The following is a 27,881-nucleotide window of genomic DNA, read 5'->3' on the forward strand; positions in this document are numbered from 1 at the left end:
CAGTCAGCAGTGTGAGCGACAGATCACGGTGCTAAAATGTAGCAATATTTCGAAACACTTCCACAGTGAAGGATTAGTTATCAATTGCTCCCTGCAGTAATCTCAAAGGAATATCAAACCACAGTAGAAAGCAGGCAGCAGCTTCACTCAGCCATCATGACAGGTGAGTTTGTAAACTCTTTTTGTGTGTTTTCATTTAAATCAAAATTGTAAATATTTCAGAGCAGAATGTGCAGACACACCTGAGGGACAAGTCGGAACATACAAAGAAAACTTATTGCACACTCTTAACTGCTGCCATATTGTTTCTTAATTCCACACAAAACATGGGAGAAAGATTTTTTTTTTTCTAAATGGAGGCAGTCTTTTTATGAAATGCATTATTATTTAAAGTAGTTTCATCTTGTGCACAGATAATGAGGACCCCAAGAAAGAGAAGAAAAGCAAAGGGACGGTAATATACTTAATTCATTTCATTTATTTGATGTTGAGGCAGTTTTTGTTTTAAGTTGTTCGGTGATTCTAAATGATAATCCATAGGAACAAAGCAACTATCTAAATATGTCATTCACTGTATTACTGCTATAGTTTACTAATTACCAAGCAATACTTAAGTAACATTTTTAGATGATTGTATTGAGTATTTTGTATTTCCATTTTATGCTACTTAATACCTCAATTCCATACATTTCAGAAGTAAATGTTGCACTTTTTACTCCACTACATTTATTTCACATCTAGGCTATAGTATTGTTTTTAAAAGCAGTCAAAATTCCACCTCGACCAACTACAGCATTAAAATACTGCTTACGCATCAATAATGATCATCCAATAATATAATAAAACACTGACAGGGACCATTATGAGCACTTTTACTTTTGATACACAAAGTCAATTTTGTTGCCAATATTTCTGTGCTTTTACTGAAAATTTTTAATTCAGGATTTTTTACTTGTAATCAAGTATTTTTTATTGTGGTACTTTCTCGACCAATGCTGAACACCATGCTGCCATTTCTTTGATCTATCAGAGCAAAGTGGTGTGTGGTTACCCCCTCAGCATCTTCTTCATTATTGTGAATGAGTTCTGCGAGAGGTTCTCCTACTATGGCATGCGAGGTGAGAATACTGCGTTCTAAAACGTTGACTACGTGATTGTAAGCACGACAATGAGTACTTATTTGAACCCAAACCATGATCTTTCCTAAACCTAACCAAACCTTAAGGATGGTTGTCACGTAATGATTTATTTTTTAACAGTGATTTATAACGGTGTTGGAAAAAACAGGACTGGTTTGATATTCCAGTGGTGGAAAGTAACTAAGTACATATACGCCTACTCAAGTACAATTTTGAGGTACTTTACTTGAGTATTTAATTTTTCTGCTACTTTATACTTCTACTCCACAATATTTCAGAGACAAATATTATACTTTTTACTCCACTGTTTACTTGATTTAATATGTGATTGAACAACTATAAAATAAATGATGACATTACTATATATTTACATAAAGTCTTATATAAAGTCAAAATACTTTATAAACACAGTACATACAATAATATATATAAATAATTTAAAATGATCTCCACATTAACCAGCTGCAGTATTAAAGTGATGTACACATTAATACATCAATAATCATAACTCAATAATATAATATACATTATTCTAAAATGGGCTAGTCTGAAAAACAAGTACTTTTATCTTTTGGTACTTAATATATTTTGATGCTGTTGCCATGACTGCAATGGCTTTTAATTGTAACAGAGTTGTATAGCTACTTTTACTCAAATAAAATATTTGACTACTTCTTCCACCACTGGATATTTACATACACAACATGACCAAAGTTTGGTCATGTTTTGCATGAAATGTTTGGTAACCAAATATTTTAGAGCTGATACTGTGCAGTCTTAGATTGATGATGATATACTGTAAAATAAGAGGTAACGTACGTTTTCCCTGCCTGTTCACAGCTGTCCTGGTGCTGTACTTTAAGTACTTCTTTCACTGGGACGATGACATGGCCACCTCCACCTACCACATCTTTGTGGCTCTCTGCTACCTGACCCCTATCCTCGGGGCCATTGTGGCTGACTCCTGGCTGGGAAAGTTTAAGTGTGTTTAATTATTTTGCCATTAAACATATGCAAGTAGTTAGAGGATGACTATCTCTCAGTGGTGGAAAGTAATAGGTGCAAGTAATGTACTTAAGTAAAATAACTGGAGTATTTGTGTATACTTGAGTATATTTGTATACTTTATACTTCTACTCCACAACATTTCAGAAGGAAAATCACACTTTTTACTTTACAACATTTATTAGACAGATAAAGTTACTCTTTACTTTTCAGATTAATGTTTTACATTATGACATGATAAAATACAATTCACTGCTAAAGATTAAATCAGTGTTTCCAAACCTTTTTTGCTTGTGATCTCTTACAAAAAGTAGTGTTTAGTTGGGCTTCCTTGTCATTTTTCAGATTTCTATAAGTTGTCAGCATTTCTTTACCACCATAGAGTTTTTAAATTGTTTAATTAACTGAGGCCTAAAGAGGTCAAATTCTCCAATATTTCACACTAAAGGCAAAGATATTAAAACATCCTTAGGTTGGGAACCACTGGATTCAACTAAGAAACTGTATATAAAGTAGTTAAAACTATAATAACGAATCATTTTACTTTTAAGCCTACTTTGTGTTTATGTGTTTTTTGCTTATAAGACTTATGTACTTTAACTTAAGTAGTATTTCGAATGCAGAACGTTTGTTACAGTCTCATATTTTTACTCAAGTAAAATATCTGTGTACTTATTCCACCCCTGCTATCTCTTTCCCTTCACCTTACAGGACTATCATCTACTTGTCCATTGTCTATGCGATCGGCCAGGTTGCATTGGCAGTCAGCGCAGTCCATGACATCACTGACAAAGACAGAAATGGGATACCAGACAGCATGACCTTTCATATGTGAGTTTCTATTCTACTACACAAATAATAGAGTCCAGGATTGTGCTTTTGGCAGGCAGTTTTCATCACATATTTCTACAGCGCTCTCTGCTCATGCACATATTCCTCTTCACATTTAGCGTGTTGTCCATGGTGGGACTCTTCCTCATCGCTCTGGGCACAGGCGGCATCAAACCTTGTGTTGCTGCCTTTGGTGGAGACCAATTTGGTGACCATCAGGTTAGAACATTATACATAGAACATAGAACCTCATTTCTGCTCCTATAGGTGGAGCCTGGTAATGGTCAGGAATTGGTTGTACATTATATTCAGCATTGCAAAACATGCATGCAATGTATGATGGGTCACTGATTTATTTCTCTGTGCAGGAAAGGCAAAGGAGAACTTTCTTCTCTGTATTCTACCTGTGCATTAATGGTGGGAGTCTCCTCTCAACCATTATCACTCCAATCCTGAGAGGTAAATATGAGCAGGCCATAACATTTATGACAAACCATAAACTATAAACATGAGTGCCTGTGATAACAACTAACAATAACAGTCCTTGAGTATGAGTAAAAATTTAGATTAATGTTGGTTGTCTTAATCTGCAGCTCAGGAGTGTGGCATCTACAGTAAGCAGAAGTGTTATTCTCTGGCCTTCGGTGTCCCTGCAGCACTAATGGTGGTTGCGCTTGGTATGTCTACATAATTTGTCGACTTTGATTCTATACATAAAGCAGAAACGTAAAGATTTGGTACATATACTGTGCACTGATAATGATGTTGTCCCCAACAGTGGTGTTTATCATCGGAAGTGGTATGTACTACAAAGCTGAACCACAGGGAAACATCATGCTGGATGTGTGTAAATGCATCGGGGTGAGTCTAGTTCACACCATTTGCATCAACACATTCTGCATTAATGTGTAACAACAGTTGCTATAGGTGTTTCTAAAAACATGTTATCCTACACTTTTTTCTTCTTTTTCTGTGAATCAGTTTGCCATTAAAAACCGCTTCAAACACAGAAGCAAGCAATTCCCAAAGAGGCAGCACTGGATGGACTGGTCAGAAGAAAAATATGATGTAAGTTTGTCTTAAGTTTCTTTTTCTTTTTTTTTTCTTTAAAAAATTAAATAAAAAATGTCTTAAGTTTCTAGCAAGCTGTCATCAGTGGAATAACAGCAATTCTTATTCTGTCTGTTGGTGCTGTAGAAACTCCTCATTGCTCAAATCAAAATGGTGCTGAAGGTCCTCTTTTTATACATCCCACTCCCAATGTTCTGGACCCTGTTTGACCAAAAGGTATCATAATGTTACTGTTACTTTTAAAATGTAACATCACTTGTTGGCAGGGCAAACAATACTAAACTCTCTATATCTATTAAAGGGTTCTAGATGGACCCTGCAAGCCACAAACATGGATGGAAACTTTGTAAGTTTGGTGATAAAACCAGCTATGAATATATTAACTAAAGCAATGTGTTCATGTTTTAATAATGTCTTTGTGTCTGCAGGGGCTCCTTGTTATACAGCCTGATCAGATGCAGGTAAGTTACAATCATTTTTATCATGTTAGCTTGGACTGATTTACTGTGCTTTATTTGAGAAAAGTCTCACTGTACAATTTCTGTTTTTGAAAGACTGTCAACCCCATCCTGATCCTGACTTTGGTGCCTATCATGGAGAGCGTAATCTACCCCCTGATCAAAAAATGTGGCCTGAACTTTACGTAAGTACTGCTGGTACTAAGTGAGACAGCTTTTTTTTTTTTTTTACATGTTCAACATTTTGGAAAAATTCACTTAATCCGATTTCTTGACAAATGTTAGATGAGAACATTGACAACAATCTAATGTTTGAGAGTCTGAATCAGGTGCATAATAACCATGATGATAAAAAAATATATAGTCATAAAAACAATGTATTCCTGTATAAAAATGTATATATTTGTTGCTGTGATTCTCTAAAATGTTGTACAGATATGTAACAGAATTGAATGTTAATTCAACAGACCTCTGAGAAGAATGACAGTGGGGATGATTATGGCAGCTATAGCTTTTGTCTGCGCTGCTTTGGTTCAGCTTCAAATTGATGTAAGTAGAAAACAGTTATTGTGTTAATTTCCTTACTGCCAAAATGCACATCAGTTCAGGGATTAAGTTATTTTCAAACTCACTCAATCTTCAGAAAACATTACCCACCTTCCCATCAGCCTCCCAGAGTCAGTTGAAATTACTAAACATGGGCAGCAATCCAGTGACAGTTAAGCTTCCTGACAACGATCCTCTGGTGCTTCCTGCAACTCAGGTATGTCTCATACGATAACACAAAACTTTTACAAAATTGGGATTTACAAGTTTAAAATTCTGTGAAAATCAATTGCATGCAAGTCAAAATACCACTGTTTATGTACATATATTTGTACCCCAATGATTACACAGTTTTATCAATTTCAAACTGCAATTTATTTGCAGGCCAGTGATCAATTCTTCACATTTGAAGCAGAAATGGTCAGCGTTTTAATAGGCAACATGACGAAAACTATTCCCTTGGCCAAAGGACGGCGACAAACACTTCTGATTCCCTCAAACATCAATGACATTAACTGGTTGTTGGTGAGTTAGAAGCACAAAATAATGAAAATAAAGACATGCAACAGGCCTTATAAGTTCAATTCATCAACATTTGTTGTCTTATTTCCTCAGACTGATGATTTAACCTCCAAGCCACAAGAAGGCAACAATGCAATTCGGTAAATTGAATTTGCTGAACATGCACAAGTTGAAGGAGCTGATGGGATTACATTTCACTGCAATTGTACCCCGTACGATTTTCATATGACAAATAATTGATTGATTGAAAAAAAAAATTACAAATGTTTAAACTCTAACAAATATATACAATTAATTGATCAGTTGACCAACAGAAAATTAATCATTGACTATTTTGATAATTTATTAATTATTATCAGGTTAAAATACTGAAAATACCAAAATTGCAGCCCTAATATTTATCTGAAGAATTCATTGTTGAAAATGATAAGTTGGTTTTACTTACTGTTTACTTTTTACATTTTCTGGCTCAATATTTCAGATTTGTAAATGGAATGAATACAACAGTGAATGTGTCAACTCCAGCAGCTGACTTTGGACTAATCGAGTCATTGTATTATTCCAACTACTCTCAGATAAAAAATGGAAAGTAAGGATTTTTTCATATTGACAAATCACATTGTTTTCATACTAGATTCATTATTTTATGCAAACAACTGATTTTCTTTTCTAATTATCAGGGCCACCTTCACCTTACAGAGTGGTTCACAGTCATGTAAATACAGCCGGGACTTTGGATTTGGAAGTTCATATACCTTCCTTATCCCCGGGACTTTAGATTTTGAAGGCAATGTAAGTTTCACAAATGATTTTAAGGATAGTGATATTCTATTTTTTTCTTAATATAAACAAATCCTCCAAAATACCATCAATGAATTGATCCTACAAACAATTGTCTGTGTAAGACATTTGTTATTCCTCTACCATAGAGCTTCATTGTTGTTGTTGAGCCACATCTTTGCACTGGGTGACATGTTTCACATGTTCCTTTACTACAATGAACATGGACACTGTAGTTTATTTTGAGTCCTACCTACACACTGTTCTGGTGCTATGCATATTCATTAATGTCTATTATTAAGATTTAAGATTTACATCTTAAGAAGACATGGTCGGGAGGTTTGAATTAATGCATTGTTATTTTTGTTTGTTTTTCATGTGATTGGTAATACAAAATTTCATTTCTGTGCTCCGGCAACATCTGTCCAGCTGCTTTTTTTTCAGTCACAGAAACACTGCCCTAAACCGATCTATTCTGATAATGTGTTTTAGTGTCAGGAGTCTATTACTGCAGCAGAAGACATCAAGCCTAACTCAGTTCACATGGCTCTCCAGATCCCACAGTACTTCTTCATCACTGCTGGTGAAGTGATGTTTTCTGTCACTGGTCTGGAGTTCTCCTACTCACAGGTAAAATTGTTATTTCTTATTTCAGTGCTGTACCATGAAAGAAGAAGTTGTAGGACACAGAACAGGAGAATATTTGATTTGGTTTGTCTTTGAACTATAAAATAATTATGTATTCTTTGTGTCTGGCTTTATTCACCTTTTGTCCTTTTGTGTCTTCAAGGCACCTAGTAACATGAAATCAGTGCTACAAGCAGGCTGGTTGTTAACCAATGCTTTTGGCAACTTCATTGTACTAATTGTGGCTGAGCTTGCAAAGATTCCCAAACAGGTAAAAAAACAAACAATAATTAATCTCAAAACTAAACCTCAGAGACTAAAAGTGATAAAATATTTTTAGTGGACATGTCTGTGTTTTTGTGTCATGTAGTACCAGTGAAACATGATGATGCATTAATACCACATTTGTCCCTCTGTCTCTCTCCTCCTCTTTCAAAGTGGGCAGAGTACGTCCTCTTTGCCTCTCTCTTGTTTGCAGTGTGTATCATCTTCTCCATTATGGCATATTTCTACACCTACATCAACCCTGCAGAAATTGAGGCCCAGTTCAAGCAGAAGTTTGATGAAGATGATGATGATAAAAGCCAGCTACAGAAGGAAGAGGTCGAGATGGTCAAGAAAGACTCAATTAAAAGTCATAAAGATGAAGATGATACAGCCAAACAGACCAAAATGTGAACAATCTAAAAAGCAGATTAGATATCCATAATGCATTTACATATGTTTTCAACATTGACAGGAGGTAGAATATACATTAATTCTGCCTGTATTTGTGTGTGTGTGTGTGTGTGTGTGTGTGTGTGTTTCATATTTCAATGACCAAATGGCTATCATGAGGCACACAAAGTTCTCTAGCATTATAATTAGTACAATAAATTCATTCAGCTAAAGTATTATAACAACAACAACAACAACAACAACAACAACAACAACAACAGATGAACCATTTAAATAGCATTGAATGTAATTTTAGTTCTTTTATATTTATGTGTATGTTATGTTTAAGTAAGCAACACAAAAAAAATCCTGTTTGTGTGTTTTTCCACTCACAATTCTTGTCTTAAGATCTTTTGCTATAAATCCACTGAGCATATAAGTCTTTTTCATAGCACTCTCCCAACCTGATATAAAATCTTCGGCTTTTACATTTACAGCCGTATAAGACTGAATAGTGTTTTGTTTCTTTCAGTAAGTATGTTTAGCTAGTACTGATGTCCTATGATTTGACAAAAAGGAGTGCATTGCAGCCTGTCAGACCATCAAGGGAGCTGTGAGCTCTGAGCTCCCAAACTGGCTAAAAAGAAATGGTTGTCATTTGAGTGTGAAAGTTTAATACTTTACCTTGGAAAAGTGTAATTTGACAAAATCATCTAAGATCCACGTAACATTTTTTTTCTGGATCATTCAAATTGCATGTTTTCATCTATGGATTGAGTGCAATTCACTGCACACTATTGCTTCTACTAGTGAGGGACAGAGTTTGTCTTCACTATTCGATCCCAGGATTTTATCATTGGTGTCTTTGTAATGCTGCACTAAAAATATAAAATAATAATTACCACCAACCAACATGTCAATTTTGACATGTCATAGCAGGAAAAGCACATTTGTTACTCAAACCATGAACGATGATGGTTCTGTTATATTAGTGTTCCAGTAGTCAGCCGTCATTAATTTGATTATTTGTGTTTTTCCTGCTGCAACATATTATAAAGTTGACCATGAAAAAGTCTAGAATGTATCTGAGATGACAAGATCTGGTTCTGTGATACAAACTTAACTAACTTAATATCAACTGGCCCAGTACAGTAAAACAGTACTGGTACAGTAAAATATAAAGGTGTTAAGATAGGTTCATGATTTTAAAGTTTGTCTTAAGAAAAAATACACATTAAAAAATATATTTGAAAACTTGGTGGATGTATTTTTTTTTCTCCTGCCCTACCTGTGCTGAATCCTTATATTTGTTTCAGCAGAATGTGAGAATCTGGGACTCCAGGACAGCTGCTTGCTTTGCCCAGTTGTGTACTTGAACCTTGTTATCTGTAAATTAAACCACACGTGTGAAAATGGCACATTCCTTTCTCTAACTTTATTGATAACAGTCAAATTCAAACAACAACAACAACAACAATAACATGTTTAAAGAGTAAAAGAGGAAGGGAAATTCAGTTATGACAAAAAATCTAATTCTTTAAAAATCTAATTTGCTAAAGAAGCAAGAAGCGTTTTACATTCAATAAAAACAAAATAATAGATAGGAGGAGGAATAAATAAATAAAGTAAGGGGAACAGATTAATAATTAAGTAGGCCTAACAGTCGATATATTTTTTATATATTTCAAATATCATTTGGGTCGTTGTTGCTTGAGTATTTTTCAACTTGACAATATAATTGTAATAGAGGTTAATATCCATTAGAAATAAGGTAAAGTTTGTTTTTCTATTGGTCTATTTCATTTTATGTATATGGAATTTGCCAAAAATGATAAACAGTTGGATAAAAAATTTAACATTTTTGTCGAGAGTTATTCTTTAAAATGAATTAAAATATCACAAAATCATGACCATTTCACCTGTTTATCTAGATAGAAAGTTTCAATTTTCAATCCAAAACATTTTGGAATACATATGTGGAAAAATTGTCTCTTTGTTTAGACCACAGAAATCACAAGATATATGAAGCGTAAAACTCATTGGTGAAACTCATCGGTGAAACTGGGTAAATCCATGGATGTATTAAGGGTAAATCCTGCACCTGAACTCTTCCTCCTCTGTGACGCTTTTTGATTTACAAATAACGACATAGGTACTGTCTACTGTTCCTCCCTGAGGCTCCCTCTGATTGGTCCTCCGGAAAATGAAAATGACATTAACCAAGATGGCGCTGGGCGACAGAGGAAAGTGATGAGATAACAGAACAACAAGCGATACAACTATATAACAGTGTGCATTTACTCATCTTGTGCGACTATTTAAAACCAGACCTGTATTTTATCATCGGGAAACTGCCAAGCACGTGCTTAGAGACCGTACTGTTCTACGGAGATATAATTATTCAGCTAACTGTTTGCTAACTAGCTGCTAAAGTAACGTTAGCCTAGCGTAGCTAACATTCGCTAACTGCGGAAGGCGAGTGAGGAGAAGGCTGGCAGGCAGCTCGAAGTACAAGCCAACAAGTCAGGCTGATTTTTCAAAATCAAGCGACCTCTCCGTTCGATACATTAACTACCCTTACAGAGTTTGCCGCACGGACCGGTGATCCAAACCAGGGCTCCGTCAGGAAACTGACGTTACACCTCTGATAAGGAAAGCAGATAAAGACGAGGAAAAGGCGTTATCTTTGCCGATTTGACGCCATGGCGCTTTCCCCTATTCAGAGTGGACTGCCGGGGATTCAGGTGAATAAAATATTATTATATTATTGGTTAACTTTTAGAGGCAAGTTTATTTGGTTCACAGCATCCTGCTATTTTACTTAACGTTTCCTTGTACCTTCAGCTCGTAAGTTTAACTCGGTGCCTGTAAATAACTTTATCTACAAGAACCCTCCATTATGATCACGATAAAGACTATCATCTTTACTTAGCAGTGATAAATGCAACTAGTAGTCAAAGTCCAGTATGACCGTATGCGATAAGATGGCTGACGTCTTTTTTTAATTTTTTTTAATTATTGTTATCAAGTCTAACGTGTACTGCATGACTGACGGGCTGTCAAAACCTAGCTAGATATACAATTTATATTGGACGACTTTACTCCTAATTCATAAACGGCATTCTGTGCAGGTTCAAATGCCAATGCGCAATTAAAGCACAAGTTAACATATTGAACTTTCTGTTTAGTCCATGTCCACTGTTGTGTTTTTCACAGTGCAAAACTGGAAGATATTCAGTTTATTGCAATAGTGGAACAATAAATTAAAGGAACAACAGTGAATGCTCACGTTTAAGAAGCTGGAAACATCAAATGTTTGAAAAAAGATTTTTCTGTGATAAACTAAAGACCAATTGACTAGCCTAATCGTTTAAGCTCTAATAATTTCCACTTTTCAGTTTGTATTCTAATAGAGCAGTCCACGTATCACACCTATTGGTTTTGACTTTTATTTTCATTAGTGATTAATCTGGTGATTATTTTGTCCATCAATCAATTGTTAGTTTGGTGCATTACAAATTAGAAGATAGTGAAGCCCATGTCATTTAAGGCTGCAACCCATGATTATTACCATCATTATTGATTAATCTGACACTTCTATAGTTTACACAATGTCAGAAAATCATGAATTTCCCTAAGTGAACCCAAGGTGATATCTTTAAATTGTTCTTTTGTCCGGTCAACAGTAAAGAACCTAAATATATTTAGTTTGCAATTATTTGAAACAGAGAAAAGCAGCCAGTCTTCAGATTTGAGAAGCTGGAACCAGAGAATGTTTGGCAATCTAGCACGATAAATTAATTAAATTATTCATTAATTATGAAACAGCTGTAATTTAATAATCTAATTAGCCACTAAACGATTAAGTGACTAATAATTGCACTAATAATAACGTCAAATGACTTTTTCTGAATCTTAAAATATTCAGTTGCAGATTTATATTTAGTTGGTTGAGTAATATATTAATTGATATATTGGCTCACTATATGCAAGGATGATACTAGACTACACAGTTGTGTGGTGCAGATGGGGGAGCATCAAACACATGCCTTTAGAGCGAGGTTCAGGCAGCTTTAGTTGTCGCAGTAAACTTGCTGACTGTGGAAATGGCAAGTACATTCCCATCATGTGTAGTCTGTGGTCGCAGCGCCCTTGTTGTTTTTCCAATTGTTTTTACAGAAGTCAGCCTCGACATTATAATTTTCACCTGGATGACTGACCACACCAGTGTTATGAGAGTATTTTGGTTGTGTTGTTTCTACTCTGCTTTATCTCTTTGTCTTTGTTGGAAAGTCCCTTTGCTATCAAATTCAGCAGCCACCTCTTTGCCAATTTTTCAAAGTGCAGCTGCTCATTCCCCCCCCCCCACCCCCTCCATATAGATTTGACCACCATGCATTAGCACTTTTACTGGAAACTGTTCTCTGGGGGGACTGTAGCAATATACTGTGTGAGCCAACAGATGATCTTCTTAGGGCTGGGTTACCAGAGGCCTGTACTACGAAACAAGATCAACATGCCCTGAATTTATATCAGTTACCCGGCTTCACCTAACCTAACAACCGCAGTCCCGCATAACCTGTGTCACAACGGTGGTTAACAACTGCTTCAATCAACCCAGGGTTTCCCAATCCAGCGGCGTGCGTGTTCACATAAAAGAGGCGGTGTTTGCACAGCATGACCAATCGCAAACATCTACCAGAGCCGCATATTTCACATAAGAGCAAACTATAATTCTACATAAATATGAAGAACACAGACACGGTTTTACAGGCAAAACGCAATACAGTTGCTGCTTCCTAAAACAGGAAGGAAAGCTGGCAAAAAAATAGCCGACGCTGTAAATGCGTAAATTACAACGCTTATCAATATCACTTCCCCATCAGTCAGGCACTAGATCTGACCATAATTACACTTTTGCTTTCCATAAACTGTTGTTGATTTAGCCTATTATTTCAGTTGCAACCCTGGCAGTGGTAAGCGATCGTGAGAGCAAATAATTCAAACCGATATCCGCATTGGCAACACACAGCTCAAGAAGCCGACAAATAGCCTATACTATACGTAATTCTCTCCCCTGAAAATCTATATCTTTCATAAAAATACCAATCAAGGAATGTTAACGGGGTTGTCGGTCTCTAAATGTTTTAACTTTTCTCTCTCTCTCTCTCCAAGCTCCACTGGATCTTCTAAGAACGGTGACGCCGTTATCAGTCGAGTATTGATTGGCCAGTAGGCGGTGCTTTAACACCGGTTGATCTCTAATCTCCAACATAACCTGCTCCCGAGCAGGTTAGGTGTTCAGCAAAAATTACCACATTGAACCGTCGTGATACAAAAAACCCTGGGTTGAACCTGAAGTTACCTCGTTAACGCCAAATCTTGCTTCGTAGTACAGGCCTCCTGGTAAATTAAGCTTTGTGCTTAATTGCTTTAGTTCTTTATTATTAAAGCTACTGCAAAAATATATTTTTTTATTTTATTTTGGATCAACTTCATAATATAGTTTGTTTTTTCAGGATAGACTTACTTTTGTATTATATTCATACAATACTACTCAGATGGTTTAGGCTAATGATTGCTGTGCATGAAGGGAAATTGGACTGGCCAACTCGAAGCCCATTATTTCTTCCCTGGTGCTCCTTGGGGAAATAGGCCATTTAGTTCAGTCAATAAGTTAGGGTGTAGTCCTTCAGTTTCTGTTTAGCCTTTGTGGTGGAGGTCGTTAAGCCCAAGTCCGTGTTGAGTTGTCTTGTGATTTTACATGTAACTCAAAGCCATGAAATTTGATCTGAAAAGGTCACACATTGCTTGAGTTAAGTTACTCAGAAGTTGATAAAATGATTGCGTTTTTTTTCTTAGTATACCACTCCTGATTATTTTAGAGAAAAAGCAGAGAACAGATACCATCTAGCCTAGGCAGCTGAGCTGTGTAGGGCAAAGTAGGGATGTACCAAGCCTATCCTCAACATTGGTATCACAGCCATTGCCTTTACTAAACCTGATCAGTTTTCTTGTTTAACTTATCCTACACTGAACACTAGTTATGCAAGCTGTCATCCAAGTGACAGGTTAAAACACGAGAAACTTTTATCAACATTACTGTATTGCGAGAGATTGAACCATGACGTGTCTCAAACGAAATTAGCAGCCTGCAGATGCAGTTTTGATAAATAATATCCACATTTGCATTTTGTTCATGGTGGAATGAAGAGAGGTTGTCTTTAGGACAGCAGCTATCGATTATTTTAGTAATAGAGTATTCTACCATTATTCCATAGATTAAGTAATCAGATAAGAAATACTTTAGTTTTATTGAATCGTTTCAGCCCTAGTTGTCTTTGACCCTGTCAAAACTTTCCTGCCACAACAGTTCCAGATTTGACACCCTTTTCATCACAAATACTATGAAACACTGAAGGACCCCATTAAAAGAGATCTGTGAGGCAGGCTATTTTCTCTTCTTCACAGATTTACACATATATATATATATATATATATATATATATATATATATATATATATATATATATATATATATATATATATTTATTTACATAAATATCAGTTTACTACTCATGGTTAGTACTTTTTGCCTAATGAAAACAGTGGTGTAATGTCTTCGTTGGCTCTGGGGGAGTTTTCTGAAGTATGAGAAAATACCCTTGATGATGTCATCAAGCCTCCAGTGGGAAGCTAACGTTAGTTTAGCTAACAGCTAATTTGGCTAACCGCTAGCTGACAGCTTGATTCGGTCTAAAATAATGTTAACTCAAACTAAACACTTGGAAAAGCAGGCTATAGCTAAATTATGACTTTACAGTAATAACAATAAAGACACGTATTGATTGATTGTATTTTAAATGAGCACAAGTAAAGTAGAACTGACGCAACAGCTGTTATAACGGTTATTTTTAGGTTTTATTTTAAGGGTCTTTACATGCTGTCTCAGCTAGCGATTGGCCGAATTAGCTGTCAGCTAAACTAACGTTAGCTTCCCGGTGGAGGCTAACGGCAGACCGCTACAACTACGACCGGAAGCGTGGAACAGATCGTGCAGTGTCGTAAATCCATGGTAAATCCTTGTAAAACAGGATTATCATCTGCCCATGTGCGAACATCTTGCGCATGCGCATGACGGATCGTGCAGGCAGCACAGATCAGGTACCGACAGAGGGTCATAGAAAAAGGTTGTTTTGGTTGCATTGTGTAAAGGATCCTGTTTTATTTATTTATTTTTTAGCTTGACCCATACTATAAACTAAAAGTCAGGATATCTTGGTCTCTGCTGTTTTTGATTTTGACCAGTTCTTCTTTAATCTCTGTCTTGTGACTAATAAGGGGAGTACCCCATTAATGCTGATCTGTTCAATTGTCAAGCATATTTTAATAGAATATATAGATAATAGATAAGGAGTCCGTGTGACATACTTAATATTGAATGTTTGAGCACATAATGGTGACAAAATAAAAATCTAACCCAGACATCACTAATCAATAGGGGTGTGCAAAAAAATCGATTCACATTCGTATCGCGATTCAAGCTCTACTGATTTCAAAATCGAGTCACAGAATTCCAAAAATCGATTCATATATTTATTTTTATTTTTTCTGTTTTGTAATGACGTGTATACTATTATCCTGAAATGAGTTTAGCTCGCCATTCCCATAGATGGCGCTGCGTCAAATTCACACGATGCCTGAGCACTTGTTATAATCAAAAGAAGAAGAAGAAGGAGTGCAGCAGAAGTAGTTTAGTCGGCGCAAACCATGGCAAACCTCACAGAAAGAATTATTCAACCTGCTCCATCCTCATTGAAGGCGAGAGTTTGGGCACGTTTTGGCTTTTATAACCTCGAGGGGAAGACGGAACTTGATAGGAATCGTGCTATGTGCAGGCTTTGCAAAGCGAAAGTTAAGTATTTTAGAAACACCACAAACTTGAGAACTCACATGGTACCCAGAGGTTAACATTAAAGACGAGGACGAACAACAACCTAAAGTACCTAACATGCCAGACAACCAACACACTCTCTTTCAATGCTCTAAACTCCCACCGAACTCTGAACGAAAAGCTCTTTTTATTTAACATTTAACATTAGTTTTATGTTAAAATGTTATGTTTTATGGCCAAAGCTTGGCACTTTGCAGTTTTTAGTTGCAAAAGTTTTTATTTTTGTAGACATATAAAGTATATCAAACTACATTTAATTTGTTTCTTTTCTTTTAAATTGTATGTCTACTGCAATCACATGGGAAGAGGAACTACATTTACATACTGTGAATCTTTTTTTGAATTGAAAATCGATTTTGAATCGAATCTTGAGCCTAAAAATCAATATTGAATCGTGACATTTTCTGAATCGTACACCCCTACTAATCAAATGATCACTGTGTGTGAGTTATTATTATACTATGCTATTAAGTATATTATACTATTTTGATAATTGATTAAAATTGATTGAAATGTTTCCAGCTTCTCAAATGTAAGACTGTTGTGTATGTATATATATATATATATATATATATATATATATATATATATATATATATATATATATATATATATATATATATATATTATTTATTTATGAATATTGTTGTTTTGGACTGTTAGTCTGATCTAGCGGTTAATGCATAGACTGTAAAAGAGAAGCCAAAGCATCTTGATTGCCCCCCTAGTAGCTGGCTGCAGTATAGGTCATAAATCCTGCCCCCTCCATGTTTGCGGATGAGACACTGGCCAAGCTAAAAAAATCAAAGTACACGGCAAATACCTTTTTACCAAAGATGGTTTCTGTCATTTTAAGTAGTTGTTACGATCATTCAAGTGGTCCTTTTTCCCGATAAGTTTGGTTTTAATTAGTTATTTGATGCTATTTAAAAACAGAGTGAAACGTCACGATTGACAGCTGTGATTGACTCGCGATCGGGTGGTGTAATGGCGGGACTTCGATACCGCAGCTCCACCGCCTGATCACTACTTTGCAGACATTTTTAGATGACTATCAGCTCTGGGAAACTCTGATCGGCATTTTTCAACATTTTCTGACATTTTGTAGATTTTTCAAATCAGTTTTTTTAGATTATAGTAAATCAAAGTTCACTGATTACCGTCTCTTTAATTGATAACTAGAGTGTGTGTGCCCCAGATTTAAAAAATAAAAAATAACTGCATCACAATTTGTAACATATTTTGAAGACTGCCAGAGGGTGCTATGTTGCTTGTATGTTGAGCTGTGGGCCTGTGTAACAACAGCTTGAATACCTGTAATTTTACCTTCTGTGCCTTTTATGTTCATCTTGTCTGTTGCCTGCGGGGTTCTACATTGCTTAAAATTCACTTTGTTCTCTCTCTCTCTCGCTCTCTCGCTCTCTCTCTCCCGCTCTCCCTCCCTCTCTCTCTCTCTCCGTCATTCTCTCTGTCACACAGAACTTCAGAGCTGATCCAGAGGAGTTTTTTACCAAGCTGGACAGGATAGGGAAAGGCTCTTTTGGTGAAGTTTTTAAAGGCATTGACAATCGGACTCAGAAGGTTGTGGCCATTAAAACTATTGATCTGGAAGAAGCGGAGGATGAAATAGAAGACATTCAACAGGAAATCACAGTTCTCAGCCAGTGTGACAGTCCCTTTATCACCAAGTATCATGGATCCTACCTAAAGGTAAGCTTTAACCTCAGGAAGAATACCATTGTCAATTTGCAATAGTCCATCAACATAATGCATATGTCTGTAGTGTGTTCCTGCAAGCAAGTGTACACAATGTAGGTCAATAAATAATGCATGTGGGCAATGGAACAAGTATTGCCTGTGTAATATTGCACAGATTGCTGTTGATCAACCCGAAAAATAGGCCGACATTGCAGTAGTATATGGCTTGAGGGCTTGTAACAATGCAATCTGTAAGTATTTGGTCTTTGTCATATGTTTTATTCTTTTTGCTCTGTACTCCAGCAGATAAGGTTTGAAATAAAACGATGACAATGAGGTCAATGTGCTGACGTTTAGCTTTATTATCAGGGTGTTCATGTGCATATTAGGTGAACAGTGTATGAAATACACTCACCTTGAAGATTATTAGGAACACCTGTTCAATTTTTCGTTAATGCAATTATCTAATCAACCAATCTCATGATCTAAGCAACTTTGAGCGTGGCATGGTTGTTGGTGCCAGACGGGCTGGTTTGAGTATTTTCCAATCTGCTCAGTTACTGGGATTTTCATGCACATGAAAATCCCAGTAACTTGACTCAAATAACCACTCGTTACAACCGAGGTATGCAGCCAAGCATTTGTGAAGCCACAACACACACAACCTTGAGACGGATGGGCTACACCAGCAGAAGACCCCACCAGGTACCACTCATCTCCACTAAAATAGGAAAATGAGGCTACAATTTGCACGAGCTCACCAAAATTGGACCTTTCAAGACTGGAAAAATGTTACCTGGTCTGATGAGTCTCAACTTCTGTTGAGACATTCAGATGGTAGAGTCAGAATTTGGCATAAACAGAATGAGAACATGGATCCGTCATGTCTTGTTACCACTGGGCAGGCTGGTGGTGGTGGTGGTGTAATGGTGTGGGGGATGTTTTATTGGCACACTTTAGGCCCCTTAGTACCAATTGGGCATCGTTTAAATGCCACAGCCTACCTGAGCATTGTTTCTGACCATGTCCATCCCTTTATGACCACCATGTACCCATCCTCTGATGGCTACTTCCAGCACTATAATGCACCATGTCACAAAGCTCAAATCATTTCAAACTGGTTTCTTGAACATGACAGTGAGTTCACCGTACTAAAATGGCCCCCACAGTCACCAGATATCAACCCAATAGAACATCTTTGGGATGTGGTGGAACGGGAGCTTCGTGCTCTGGATGTGCATCCCACAAGTCTCCATCAACTGCAAGATGCTATCCTATCAATATGGGCCAGCATTTCTAGAGAATGCTTCCAGCACCTTGTTGAATCAATGCCACAAAGAATTAAGGCAGTTCTGAAGGCGAAAGGGGGTCAAATACGCTATTAGTAGGGTGTTCCTAATAATCTTCAAGGTGAGTGTATAGTATAGCCTTTTGTATACATTGAGAAGTGCACCATGACAGTTATAGGGGTGCAACACCTTTAAAGCGGAAAGTCAGCTCTTTAACATCTCTATATGATATAGTAGTTTTTTAGTCACACTATATGTGATGGTGCTAAGAGTAGCTCTCACCATTTACTATGGTACTTAACAGCAGTAAGGAGAGAAGTGGGGTCTACTAGCTAAGCTAAGTTATGCTGCTGGCTGAAGGAGAGAATTAAGGCTTATTTTTGTGAATTACGTAACCATGGTATTATGCTTAGTGTATGTATGCAGCAGCAGTGGCTGTAGCACACGGCTTATGGAGGCAATTAAGGTAGTTTAAATCCCTTAACCCTATACATGTGTAGTTCTGTGAGTCATAACTCAGTAAAATCTCAAAATACAGACATGATATACATATTCCTAGATTTAGTATGATTTACACTGTCCAAGGATATAATTATCTCAGATGAAGAAGCTCCGTTGAACTCCAGAATTTGCCTTTAGAATTATCACATTTTTAGGTTTTTTTGTTCAGGATCAAAGTAATCTAAAGGAATACGTGATAGTTTTCTACATCTATATGAACATAGCAAACATGAACTGCTAAAAGCTAATTTGGCATACTTGTCAAAATGTAAACAAATATAGGCTAATAAAAGGGGGGCTCAAGTTGTGTCCCTCAGCAAAGCTCACTAATACCTGACTAATACCAACATTATTTCCTGTTTACATCCCCAAAGCATTATGGGAACTGTATTTCTAAAACTTAGTGGGTCAGAAAAGACTGTCTGAGTAAATTTGACATCTTAAATAGTCTGTGTGCACCTGGAAATCTTAACACACAAGCTCAGATGACAAACCCACAGATCTAAAGTTGTAGTGACTGGCTGAACTACCTTCAAGTTCAAGAATTTAACATATTTAACACAGCTCGCATTGTTTAACTGTATGTTTTAGATTAATAAGTAGTAGTTCTCAGCTGCTAGAAAAGGATAAGCTAGTCTTTTGTAAATGTTAAAATGTAAATGTAGAATATTTTAGTATTAATAGTAGTCTATAAACATAATTATGTCAGTTAACCATCACAGATCAATTGTGACTCCTTTTGTCATATGATGTAACAAGTGTCTGTTTCCCTAAAGGCGCTGCCACACCAACCCGATTATCGGCTGTCGGACAGTCTGGCGAGGTCGGTGACTCGATTCTGTTTGGTGAGCCGTCGGCTTTAATTTGGGCCGATTTGACTCACTGAATCGGCCAGTGGGCAGTCGGACTCAATGACCAATCTGATTGGTGGAGTGCTAGCCCTTGACTAGCGAATCAGTGCACTTATGTTAAAACACTTACCGGAAATGACGAGCGGGATGAGCGTGACGAACGCCTCTCAAAATCTCACGAAAATCTTTCAAACTGACCTTTGTCGATCAAAAAATCAGACAGATTCAGCAACTGCATGGCCTAGTTCTCGCTTAAAATGTTTTCAGAAACACGTTTCGGTGAACTATTTTCGTAAAATACGAGATCGTATTCCGAACGAGCCGCCATTATGGTCGGTTTTGAATTTCGGAGAAGCCAGACCCACGTGACGCGTTCGTCATTTCCGGTTTTCATTTTTTGGGCGACAATACAGATTAGTGCCGCCTGCTGTTATGGAGACATATTACGTCTTGCGCACACGCAGAACATACGCTGAAGTCGGTGTCGCTTCGGTGTGTTCCGAGGCACTTTTTGGACCGACGGAGCCGAATGATCAGTCCGACTGCCTTTTCTGCCGTCGGGTTGGTGTGTCAGAACCTTAACAGACTGAACACACTGTACATTAGCCTGGCCAAGGGCCTAAATCAGTGCAATTTTCTCCATTTGCAATATCATTTCTCTACTGTGTTGCTACATGTACATCTTGGCACCATGGTGGGCCAGGTAGCATTTAATAAAAAATTGTTGAACCGAACAGATGACTCAATCTACAAAAAGGGGGCAAATATTTAAAAAAATAATAAATAAATAAAACAATTTTTATATATTTTTTTAAGTGGACAAAGTAAGTATGAACTGTTACTCTTTGTAATAACTACTGCAACTTTGAACCTTATTTGACTGAATTCTGGAATTATTTTTCAGGGTACAAAATTATGGATTATTATGGAATATTTGGGTGGAGGATCAGCCCTGGATTTGGTAAGTCTATATCCAAATAATATGAAGAACCTATTTGAAGATGATCTTACCTTAAACAATTTGATTTGCAGACTGCATGACAGTTCTCTGACAAAGTTAAGCCCAAAGACCCCTTTATCCTCTAATTTATCCGTTCTTCTAGTTGGAACCAGGTTCCCTGGATGAAACACAGATTGCCACAATTCTGAGAGAGATCCTGAAAGGGCTGGAGTATCTGCACTCTGAAAAGAAAATCCACAGAGATATCAAAGGTAAGACTGGTGCATAGCATCACCTTGTTTTAACAACAGTCTTAATCTTGACAACATGGTCTCTATCTTCTTGTTAATAATGCTGAAGTGAGGCTTTAATGTGTATTGGAATCAGTGTTCACCAGCTGTTGAGTACTGTCTGTATTTGGACCCAAACACAAGTCATCACTTTAATCTAGTCACATTTTACACTTGAATGTAAATTCTGTTGAGATCTGTAATCTGTCATGTCTCTGTCCTTTACTATATTATAAATAGTCTTTGTGTTAGAATAGGGATGGGTAATAGAGGGGCCCTTTTTAATTTGTTGACATCAATAGTACGAGAGCAGGCATGTTGGTGTGGAGAGAACAATGCAAACAGTAGCTGTATTTTTTTTTCTGTAATGTTTCTTTAGAAAGACGTGTGGGTCTACTGGTCAGAGTTCTCTCTCCTGAGTCTTTATCATGCAAATGAAAACATGTATCCTTAGTTTTTGGAAACCTGATTAATGCTTTACAAAACCAACCAATCAGTTTTTTGTAACCAAAATCTTAAATTCCACAAAACAGGTTACCGTCAGAAGCCGGGAACAATCGTATTACTAAAGTGGTTGAGACATAGCATTGTCTGGATCTTTTCGAATACTGAATGTTCATTTAAGTACACTAAATGCTATCAAAAGCGATACTTCATGCAGCTCATGCTTTGTCCTCTTGCTTTCAGCTGCAAACGTGTTGCTGTCAGAACAAGGCGATGTGAAGCTGGCTGACTTCGGAGTGGCAGGCCAGCTGACAGACACCCAGATAAAAAGGAACACATTTGTTGGTACTCCTTTCTGGATGGCACCTGAAGTCATAAAGCAATCGGCCTACGATTCAAAGGTCAGAATTATCCCAACTTCTATTGTTATCACCGTCAGATTTAGTGTTGGAAAGCAGAATCCCAAGGAAATGTACAGTGTTTGGGAGAGAATGATTTAATCGAAAACAATAAATTGCTGATGGCCATACATTTTAAATGTAAGTCAACTTTACTGCACATGTTCCACTGCAAGTCACTGCAGCAAAGTGTCAGTGAAGATTGACAGCTGGATCACAAAAGTTTACTGTGGGTTTACCACATCAGCTGGGTTGGATTAAACATCTGGAGTGGTGGGACTCTTTATATTGGGCTAGTTCACCTGTGGGCCAGCGGTGAGTCCAGCAACACCAGTGCAAGAAGGGGAGAAGGTACGGTGAGTGCCTTTATGCAAATATGACAGGCTTATTATAATGTCAAAGTCATAAGTGTTTATATTATTCAGATCCACACAGTGATGTGTGACAAACCTGCTTCAGTGGCCTGGTGTCTCTCCTTGGGATGAAAATGTAATGTTGATGTATAAAAAATCATTTTACCATGAAACAACCATGCTGTGTCAACAGTAGCATCAATATGAGAGTGGTGAAGCATTGTCCAAAGAAAAAAGATTTGTGAGAAACCGCTACCAAATGATAAGTACATTTTGTCCTTGTTTTCATTGCTCTGTTGATTGCTGCGGGCTAGTGTTTAAGCACTATTTCAGACTGATTTTCTAGACTAAAAAGGACCAAATACATATTTTTAAAATAACCGCGACATGAGTCAGTGCGGTTTGTCAACACAACCACTACATCACGATCTTCAGTTTGCAGAGCTTCCTCAAATACACACATGCTGCTTAAGTAAGCCAGTTTAAATGCCATTTCACATTTAAACTGTCATTGTGTCAGTGTGTGTATTTGTGGACGTATGTTTGAAATTCTGCTGCTTTATTATGATCTTTTCTGTCCTAAATGTCTTTGTTTTATAGGCAGACATCTGGTCATTAGGAATAACAGCAATAGAGCTGGCTAAAGGAGAGCCGCCGCACTCTGAGCTTCATCCTATGAAGGTCTTATTCCTCATCCCAAAGAACAATCCACCAACTCTGGAAGGAAACTACAGTAAACCACTTAAAGAATTTGTTGAAGCCTGTTTAAATAAGGAGCCTAGCTTTGTAAGTTTAAAAGACTCTTGTTCATACTGTTATATAGTAATAGTGCACAGTATTTTTTTAAATATTCACTGTTAGGTTTGCTTTCTGTGTTTTTCTTAGAGGCCAACTGCCAAAGAGCTGTTAAAACATAAGTATATTGTAAGGCATTCCAAAAAGACGTCCTATCTGACAGAGCTGATTGACAGATACAAGAGGTGGAAATCCGAGCAGTCTCGGGAAGAATCCAGCTCTGATGAATCTGATGAGTAAGTTGTCTGCACCATCACCAATTTATACTCTAAAGCCAAATCTATACTCTAAAACCAAATTTAGCAACTCTGAGTACACCAATGCTGATCCTAATATCCTGTGTCACTGTAGGGAGCCAAATGGCCAGGCTTCTGGAGGAGATGACGCTGGCAATGATGACTGGATCTTCAACACCATCAGGGAGAAGGACCTCAAAAAGTTTCAGAATGGGGCAGCACAGCCTGCTGAGCTCGAAAGGAAACAGGTGGGACCATACGGCGTTGTAGAGGGGAAAAAGTACTAAATTAGTAGTAACTCTTGTTGGCAAAGCCATGTCTTCCCTGTGTCAAAGGTCTCAGATTTCCCTTTTTAACATTAAAATCATCCTTTTTTTCCAGATGCAGGAGAGTCCAGAGAGTTCAAAGAGGCCTTTGTCACAAAGCTTATCAACAATCTTTTCTCCATTGTTTGCTGAGGTAATGGCACTAACGGGTTACCCCAAGTTAAAACGATCATCACCGAATACATGATTTAAAATAAAACTATTGTAAAATCCGATGCAGATCACACTGATTGAAATCTACTGTATGTTCAGATATATTTATGTCAGAGATTGCTCTACAAATAAAATATTAAGAAAGTTCAAATATAATGTTTTCTAAATGATGTCATTTTTGCAGTTGAAAGAAAAGGGCGAGATGCGTAATGGCAAGCCGGAGGCTGCAGAGGAGCTGCGGGAGGCCATTTTCCTGGCAGAAGAAACACACCCAGGGATCTGTGACTCCCTGGTAGCTGAACTAGTGCAGAGACTTCAGAGGTAATCAGGGTTCATATTATCACTTCTCATTACATTCTTATACTTATATTTAAATGTAAAAGTCCCAGAATATTGCATACTTACTTCCTAAAAGTGATGTATGTATGTGCCCATTTAATGGGATCATTAAGGACATATTGTGATGCACTCACAGTCTCCCTGCCTGACAGTTGACTGGTCCATCTGTCCAACACTTTGGTCCACAGTGAAATATAAGATATAGGAATAGTAAAGGGCTATTCATTTTCCATCCATCCAGTGCTGTTGTGTAATGAACATTACAGTCACTAGCGTGATAGTTGTTTCAACCCAAGGCCTGTTTAGACCGTAAAAATTAACCTTTTTTTCTGATGTTTGTCAGGTTTTCTGTGCCACAAACCGCTGCCAGTCATTGAGAGGAGCTACATCCAGCTCTGCCCTAATCTTTCACCCTGGTGGCAGCAGTCAGATCTTTTCCTCTGACCTCCACAGCCGGGATGAAGTCTCCCAGGAAAGTCTCCATCACTAATTTTCCTGAAGCAAATCCTGGCCCACGTAATGTCTGTTTATTCGCTAGCACACCACCAGAGGGTCCTATTCAGGACAGGCAGTGGCCAGCCACCATGACTGCCACCTGCTGTAAGATGTCCCTTCTCAATACCTCCTTCACAACTGTTTTTTTTTTTTTTTTTTTTTATGGTGGAGTCAGCTATCTTTCTGCAATGACTTTTGAGTTATTGGTTTTGGTGAGTTTGTGGCTTTTTCACAAAGGTTTACACTCCGCATCCTTTTGGAGAAAGTACCTTGTTTAATTGTGTGCATGTGTGTGGCTGTGCGAGAGATCCTGTGAACTGTGCGGTGAAGTGTGACGAGTGGGTTGAAGCATTCTATTGAAAACTCAGGTATCCTGCTTTAAGTGGATTGGGTCCTCTGGGAGATGGAAAGAGCTCTATAGGGTGGTTGTACAGACTTGTAAATAAGCTAATTTCTACAGATTCATGAAAAACATAATGGAGTGTTTGTAATGGAACCACTGTGTACAAATGGCCAAATGCAAACTGTAGATAATGTTTGTGAAGTGAATATTTTGAGAGACTAAAATGGCCATACATGAGATTGCCTTGCCTTTCTACTTGTTCTTTTGTATATCGGTCTTTGATTTCTCCAGTTGTAAAACTTTAGTACTCATCCAGTGAATGAAAATGGCTGCCCTCTATCATGTTTTACTATTGATTTATTTTATATTTCTTAATTCTCTTTAACCTTTTGGTTTCACACTCCTTGCTGTGGCTGCGATAATGTAGGAGAATATAAAAAAAAAAAATAGAAAAAGGCTGGATCGATGAAGCCCCCACCAGTTTTAAACATGGGATGCTCTGTTGCCAGCTCCACAAGGCCTCGAGTGGTCGGTTTGTTGGACTTTGCCTCATCCCTTCTTTTTTTGCTGTGTGTTTTTGACTGGTTAAATAAACTGAGGTTTCGTCCATTCATTCCATTAAAAGGGCAGTGCCATCATCTAGTTTATAAATCAGCAGACTCTGTTAGTCTTCCTAGGAGCTGCAGTGGTACTATCTATCTCCTCAGCGTACCTACAGCTTTAATTGCACTTCAAGTATAAATGCCTTTTGACTATAAACGAAGTAGCCATAAAACAGTAGCATGAGACTTACAGTATTTTGCAGGTATGCTATCTGGGACAAAATAAAGTCCACCTGAAGTCTCACAGCTTGGACTCTGGAGTTGGTCATGCAGTGTAATATTTGCCTGGCTGTATCTTTCCATTTGGACTTGTGAGAGTTTTTTGTAGTTGTACAGTAAATGCATATAGACAAAGACTTCTCACATAGTAGATGACACTGCTCTCAGATGTACATATTAACATAAAGCCAGGAGGTGTTCAGAGACCAGTGGCACTGCTGCTACTACTGAGTAGCTTAAAAGGAATGTGCATGATAGCATAAGAGTATAAAGCGTATTGGTTGGCCTGAGCAGTATGCGTTGTAGTATACTGCTGCAGGACTAGAGGAATGTTGAGTCCTAAACAGAGTGGAATCAGCCTTAGAGTATTTGGGATGAATAGTATCCGCTTTAAAACGTTAGATCAAATGCGTTTGTTGTGATTTATTTTTGTTTCCCTCTGGCATTACAATGCATATGCAGCAATACTTTTCAATGATAAAAGATCAAAAGTATTTCTTTCATTCCTTGCCAGTATGATGCATGCATGAACAAATTTACTCATTTTTCTTCACAGACGAAAGGAATTTAAAAAAAAGAAATCAGAGTCAGATGATATATTCTGTTTGGCACGGGCAGTACAACGTAAACAGGGTAAGTTAAAGAGAGAACTCAGCATTCGGGGAATACGATTATTTGCTTTCTAGGTGGGAAAGCGATTAGAAGATTGATCTTCTCTCATATTTTTCCGTTAAATATGCGACTAAGTCTGTTAGCTTAGCACAAAGACTGGAAACGGCTAACCTGGCTCTGTCCACAGCTACATCCATGGTCCAGAGGTAACATCTGCCTGCCAGTACCTCTAAAACGGACCAATTAACACATTGTTTGATGGTTTAATTCGTATAAAAGCTGAAGTGTAAAACGACAGTTGGGCATCTTGCAGGAGGTTAGCTATGTGTGCCGGACTATTTCTTGGTTCGGACCAATAACTTCCTGGTATCTCCGATGGTTGCCTAGCAACCGCAAAGAAATGCCGATTTGTTGCTTTGCTAGCTGTAGCTTCATAATTAGCTAGATGTTGTAAAGACGCTAAAAAGCAAATTAGCTTTTTATGTCGAACTATTATTTTAACTCTTTAATGTTATCATTTAAACAATATAATGTACTCCACATTTCTCTCCAAAGACATTCTCTTTTTTTCTGCTTACTAATTGGTGGAATACACAGTTTAATCAAATATATTGTTCAAATGAAACCGGTTAACCAAATCAAGAAAAGGTACCACACTCAGTGATTTCCATTTTCCTTTGTGTTTTCTGCTCTACTCTGCTCTCCATTCAAACTTTTCATGTGAAATGTGCCATGTAAGCCTCCATCCCAAACAGAGACAAATTGAACACAATTTGCACCTTTTACATGGTCTACTTATCTTTTTGTGTTGCACTTTGCAGATTTATTTAGTTTTTTTTTAAATGGTACTTTAAAAGGCTACAATATTATGTGACAATAATATTAGTTTTGTGTGTGTTGAATGGCAATAAAGCAGTGTGATCACCAGGAGTCATTTCTTAACACAAGTAGGCATATATTCTATTAAACTATTTTTATAACCCAAAAGAGCAGTATTATGTAATAGAGGGAGTAAAGTTTGGTTCTGTGATGTGTTAAAGTTTCAGTAAACACTGGATAGCAATCACTTGAAATGTACATTTAATTTTGTGACTTTGCTGACAGTTAATTGTCCAGTATACATGTTTGCTAATTCAGGACAGTGTTGTTGGATTTATTGAAAGCTGTCAAATGATTAAGGAAAAAATAAAAATCCAGTACTTGAATGATGAATAGTTTTGCCATTGTTTGACCTGACCTTATTTGAAATTTACTTGCCTGCGACAGCTTTGAGATTTCTTGATTCAGAACAGTTATAACAGCATCCGCCAATCTACAGTGCCTCTCGAAAATATCACCCTTCTTGCATGTTGTGGTACCGTATTCGTCTTAAGTTAGACAAACCTGTGCACAGCAACCCATGATAAT

General features: G+C 37.3%; 2 protein-coding genes and 1 long non-coding RNA gene across 3 annotated transcripts; 2 read left to right on the top strand and 1 right to left on the bottom strand.

Annotated features, from left to right (window-relative positions):
- On the top strand, nt 1-8,847 carry slc15a1a (solute carrier family 15 member 1a). Its single transcript, XM_031297000.2, has 23 exons — nt 1-163; nt 414-454; nt 1,031-1,118; nt 1,980-2,121; nt 2,856-2,975; nt 3,095-3,194; nt 3,344-3,434; nt 3,569-3,652; nt 3,754-3,836; nt 3,957-4,043; nt 4,173-4,262; nt 4,348-4,392; nt 4,475-4,507; nt 4,601-4,689; nt 4,972-5,053; nt 5,148-5,267; nt 5,435-5,575; nt 5,666-5,712; nt 6,054-6,161; nt 6,253-6,364; nt 6,845-6,982; nt 7,143-7,250; nt 7,418-8,847. The coding sequence occupies exons 1-23, from the start codon at nt 157-159 to the stop codon at nt 7,655-7,657; spliced, it is 2,196 nt and encodes a 731-aa protein (XP_031152860.1). The 5' UTR covers nt 1-156; the 3' UTR covers nt 7,658-8,847.
- On the bottom strand, nt 4,405-14,710 carry LOC116047969. The gene is made up of 3 exons (XR_004104527.1): nt 14,577-14,710; nt 7,996-8,005; nt 4,405-4,414 (listed from the first exon to the last, which is right to left on the bottom strand). It is a non-coding gene; the product is annotated as an uncharacterized LOC116047969 (long non-coding RNA).
- stk24a (serine/threonine kinase 24a (STE20 homolog, yeast)) lies at nt 9,823-27,686 on the top strand. The gene is made up of 11 exons (XM_031297013.2): nt 9,823-10,380; nt 17,070-17,300; nt 20,834-20,890; nt 21,033-21,141; nt 21,847-22,004; nt 22,955-23,140; nt 23,240-23,385; nt 23,501-23,633; nt 23,767-23,844; nt 24,049-24,185; nt 24,547-27,686. The coding sequence occupies exons 1-11, from the start codon at nt 10,339-10,341 to the stop codon at nt 24,578-24,580; spliced, it is 1,311 nt and encodes a 436-aa protein (XP_031152873.1). The 5' UTR covers nt 9,823-10,338; the 3' UTR covers nt 24,581-27,686.
- Nucleotides 27,687-27,881: the final 195 nt, after the last annotated feature.

The sequence above is a fragment of the Sander lucioperca genome, chromosome 8 (genome assembly GCF_008315115.2).
Source record: "Sander lucioperca isolate FBNREF2018 chromosome 8, SLUC_FBN_1.2, whole genome shotgun sequence".
Taxonomy (NCBI): domain Eukaryota; kingdom Metazoa; phylum Chordata; class Actinopteri; order Perciformes; family Percidae; genus Sander; species Sander lucioperca.